Here is a 2586-nt window from a genome sequence, read left to right on the forward strand (position 1 = left end):
CTTTTTTATTTAAAAATTTCAAAATAAATGACTTATTTGAATCTTTATTCTATAGAAAAGATATCAATTTAGTATTTGTGGGTGTAATTTAAAGTGAATGGTGTAGATTTGAATGTAAAATTGGCGATTTAACAACAGAATTGAAAATGAATTAAAATTTTATAAGTTTTTTTTGGGACATTAGGCCTTTAAGTTATGGTATTTGCTTATAAAAGAAAGGAAAACATTTCTACAAAATTAGAACAAGAACAATTGATTTGTAATGATTGTTTTCTTATCAAAATCTCCCATTTCACTACCACACTTGATTAACAAAACAGAAAAACAAAATACAAATGAACATAGTAAACTAAAGCTACAAGAAACCAAATGTTTGTATTCAAAATCAAATGAATTATAACTGCCACTTTGTATTAACTAACAAAATTTCTTTTCCCTTTGAATTTACAATCAGATTCTCTATATAGAAATCAACTCTCTCTGCAAATTTTACATCAAAAATAACAGAGAAAAGTTAATCAAAAAGGCATAATATGGGTAGTCTTAGTATCATAACTAGAAAGACAACACTTAGAATTCACCCTGAAAATCTTCAACAAATCAGTCGCCATTTGCCTAACAGCAGGCGAGCAATTACTTTGCATCAATAGCAAAATCTTCGTTAATCCGTTGCTCTTCATCACCGCCTCTCTCGCCTTCCCGTCCCGAAACAAATAACACAAACTCCACAGTATCGTCACCGCGTGCTCCGTTGCTTTACTCGACACCTTAAACAACTTCTGCACCACGGCCTCTATGCACGCTACGTCGTTGCACATCTCCGCCCGCCCTTCTTTGCAAGACACCAGCGTTTCGATGAGCTTCAACGCCTTCTCTGTCGTCGAATTTAAAACCAAATTCGTATCCGAAACCTCTGCTGTTATTATTTTTCTTAGTTCGGGAATGGTTTTGAGATTTACTAGTTTCGATTTTACTCTTTTCGCCTTTGAAATCGAAATTAAACATGATAAACTCGCTTCAATCAAGGTTGGATCGTTTTTTAAACCAGTTGATTTTACCAATTCTAATAATAAATCATCGTTTTCGCCTATTATCAACTTCGATTCCGCATTATTCGCTATCGATTCGACAATTCTCACCGACCCGATTCTTGATTGAATGCTTTTTCCTCTCCGGAGAATTAAAACCAGAGAATCAAGATGTTTTTTCTTCGACATTAACTGATGATGCTGGGTAATGTGCATCAAAATCAAATCTAAAACCCTAATTACTTGCTCAACAAAATCAATCTCCTTACTATCACCCATAAAATCAACAAGCATTTCCACAAACCCGTCCAATTTCGCTAAAAAACTCCGGTTCTCGTCGGATTCTTCAGCAAAACACATAATTTTCTCCAATTCTTTAAAAAAACTCCGATCCTTTGAGTACTCAATTTCTTTAACCATGCACTTGATTTCATCCTGTGAAGGCACCGCTACCGAGTCAACTCGGGGATGGTGAGTCTGGTGTCGTTCGGCTGAGTCAGACCAGATCTGGATGAGCCGTTGTAAGGTGCAGTTGGGAACAAAGTCTTTGGTCTGAAGGATCTGCATGGTGGCCGGACAGGTGTTATTGCCTTGATCAAGCCAACGTTGGATGCTGACGCGGTCGTAGGTGACTCCGGTGGACAAACTGACGGGTGATTTCATTACGTCGAGGGAGATCGGACAGCGGAACAAACTGGGCACAGTTATGTACAAATCATCTCTCACCATTGTTTGAAGAAAATTTAGCTGAGAATATCAGAGAGGAAATTTAGAGAATAGAGAAAGTGGAGGAGGTGGAGTAACTGAGAGAAAGGTATTGGTGTTTAAAGGAGAAAGAGAAATAGAGTCAAAGGTATTATGATGTCATTATTTATTATTTATTAATATTTTTTATAAATCGCACGGGTTTGGTTTAGTGGTTTAAGTTCCGATCATCTTGATAATATGTTATAGTAGCATGATTAAATTTCAGCTATGCCCTTTTTAATAATTGAAAGAAAAATTATATTATTATGTCATGTCATTCGTGTAATAAATTAATATTGTATTAGTCATATAGAATATTTAAATGATAAATTTTCTTATAATCGTTATATAAATGATTATTTTTATCATAAATATGATATCGGCAACGGTTGTGCGAGATCTCTTTAAATGGACTGGTTGGAACGAGACTACTGGCTATTATAAATTGTCGATATGTATGTTTACCAATAATCCATATTTTCAACAGGCAAATTCCATTTGGGAGCTTTTGTAGTATACCGTCTTTGTTCGGAAAGCTCTTATACTATTTTTTATTCGTCGACTCCCTCTATTTACTTGATTTGTTCTTTGAGTTTTTTCTTTTATCATATTTTGATTTTTGAAGCCTCTTTATATGTACTGGAAGAAAAAAAATTGTAAGTAAAAGAATAAAAAAATAAAAAAAAACACTAAAATTGGATTTTGGAAAAGCAGAGGGATCTCAATTTTGAGATAGGACCCTCTCAAATAAAAATGACAATATATAAGGACCTCCTTATAAGTTTTGCAATTTCTGAATTTATAATAATTT

General features: G+C 34.2%; 1 protein-coding gene across 1 annotated transcript; it reads right to left on the bottom strand.

Annotated features, from left to right (window-relative positions):
- Window positions 1–356: 356 nt before the first annotated feature.
- Window positions 357–1864, bottom strand: LOC126654678 (U-box domain-containing protein 27-like). The gene has a single exon (XM_050348616.2). It carries the CDS (start codon window positions 1755–1757, stop codon window positions 519–521), a length of 1239 nt encoding a protein of 412 aa, XP_050204573.1. The 5' UTR covers window positions 1758–1864; the 3' UTR covers window positions 357–518.
- Between the last annotated feature and the right edge of the window lie 722 nt (window positions 1865–2586).

The sequence above is a fragment of the Mercurialis annua genome, linkage group LG7 (assembly GCF_937616625.2).
Source record: "Mercurialis annua linkage group LG7, ddMerAnnu1.2, whole genome shotgun sequence".
NCBI classification, from domain to species: Eukaryota; Viridiplantae; Streptophyta; class Magnoliopsida; order Malpighiales; family Euphorbiaceae; genus Mercurialis; species Mercurialis annua.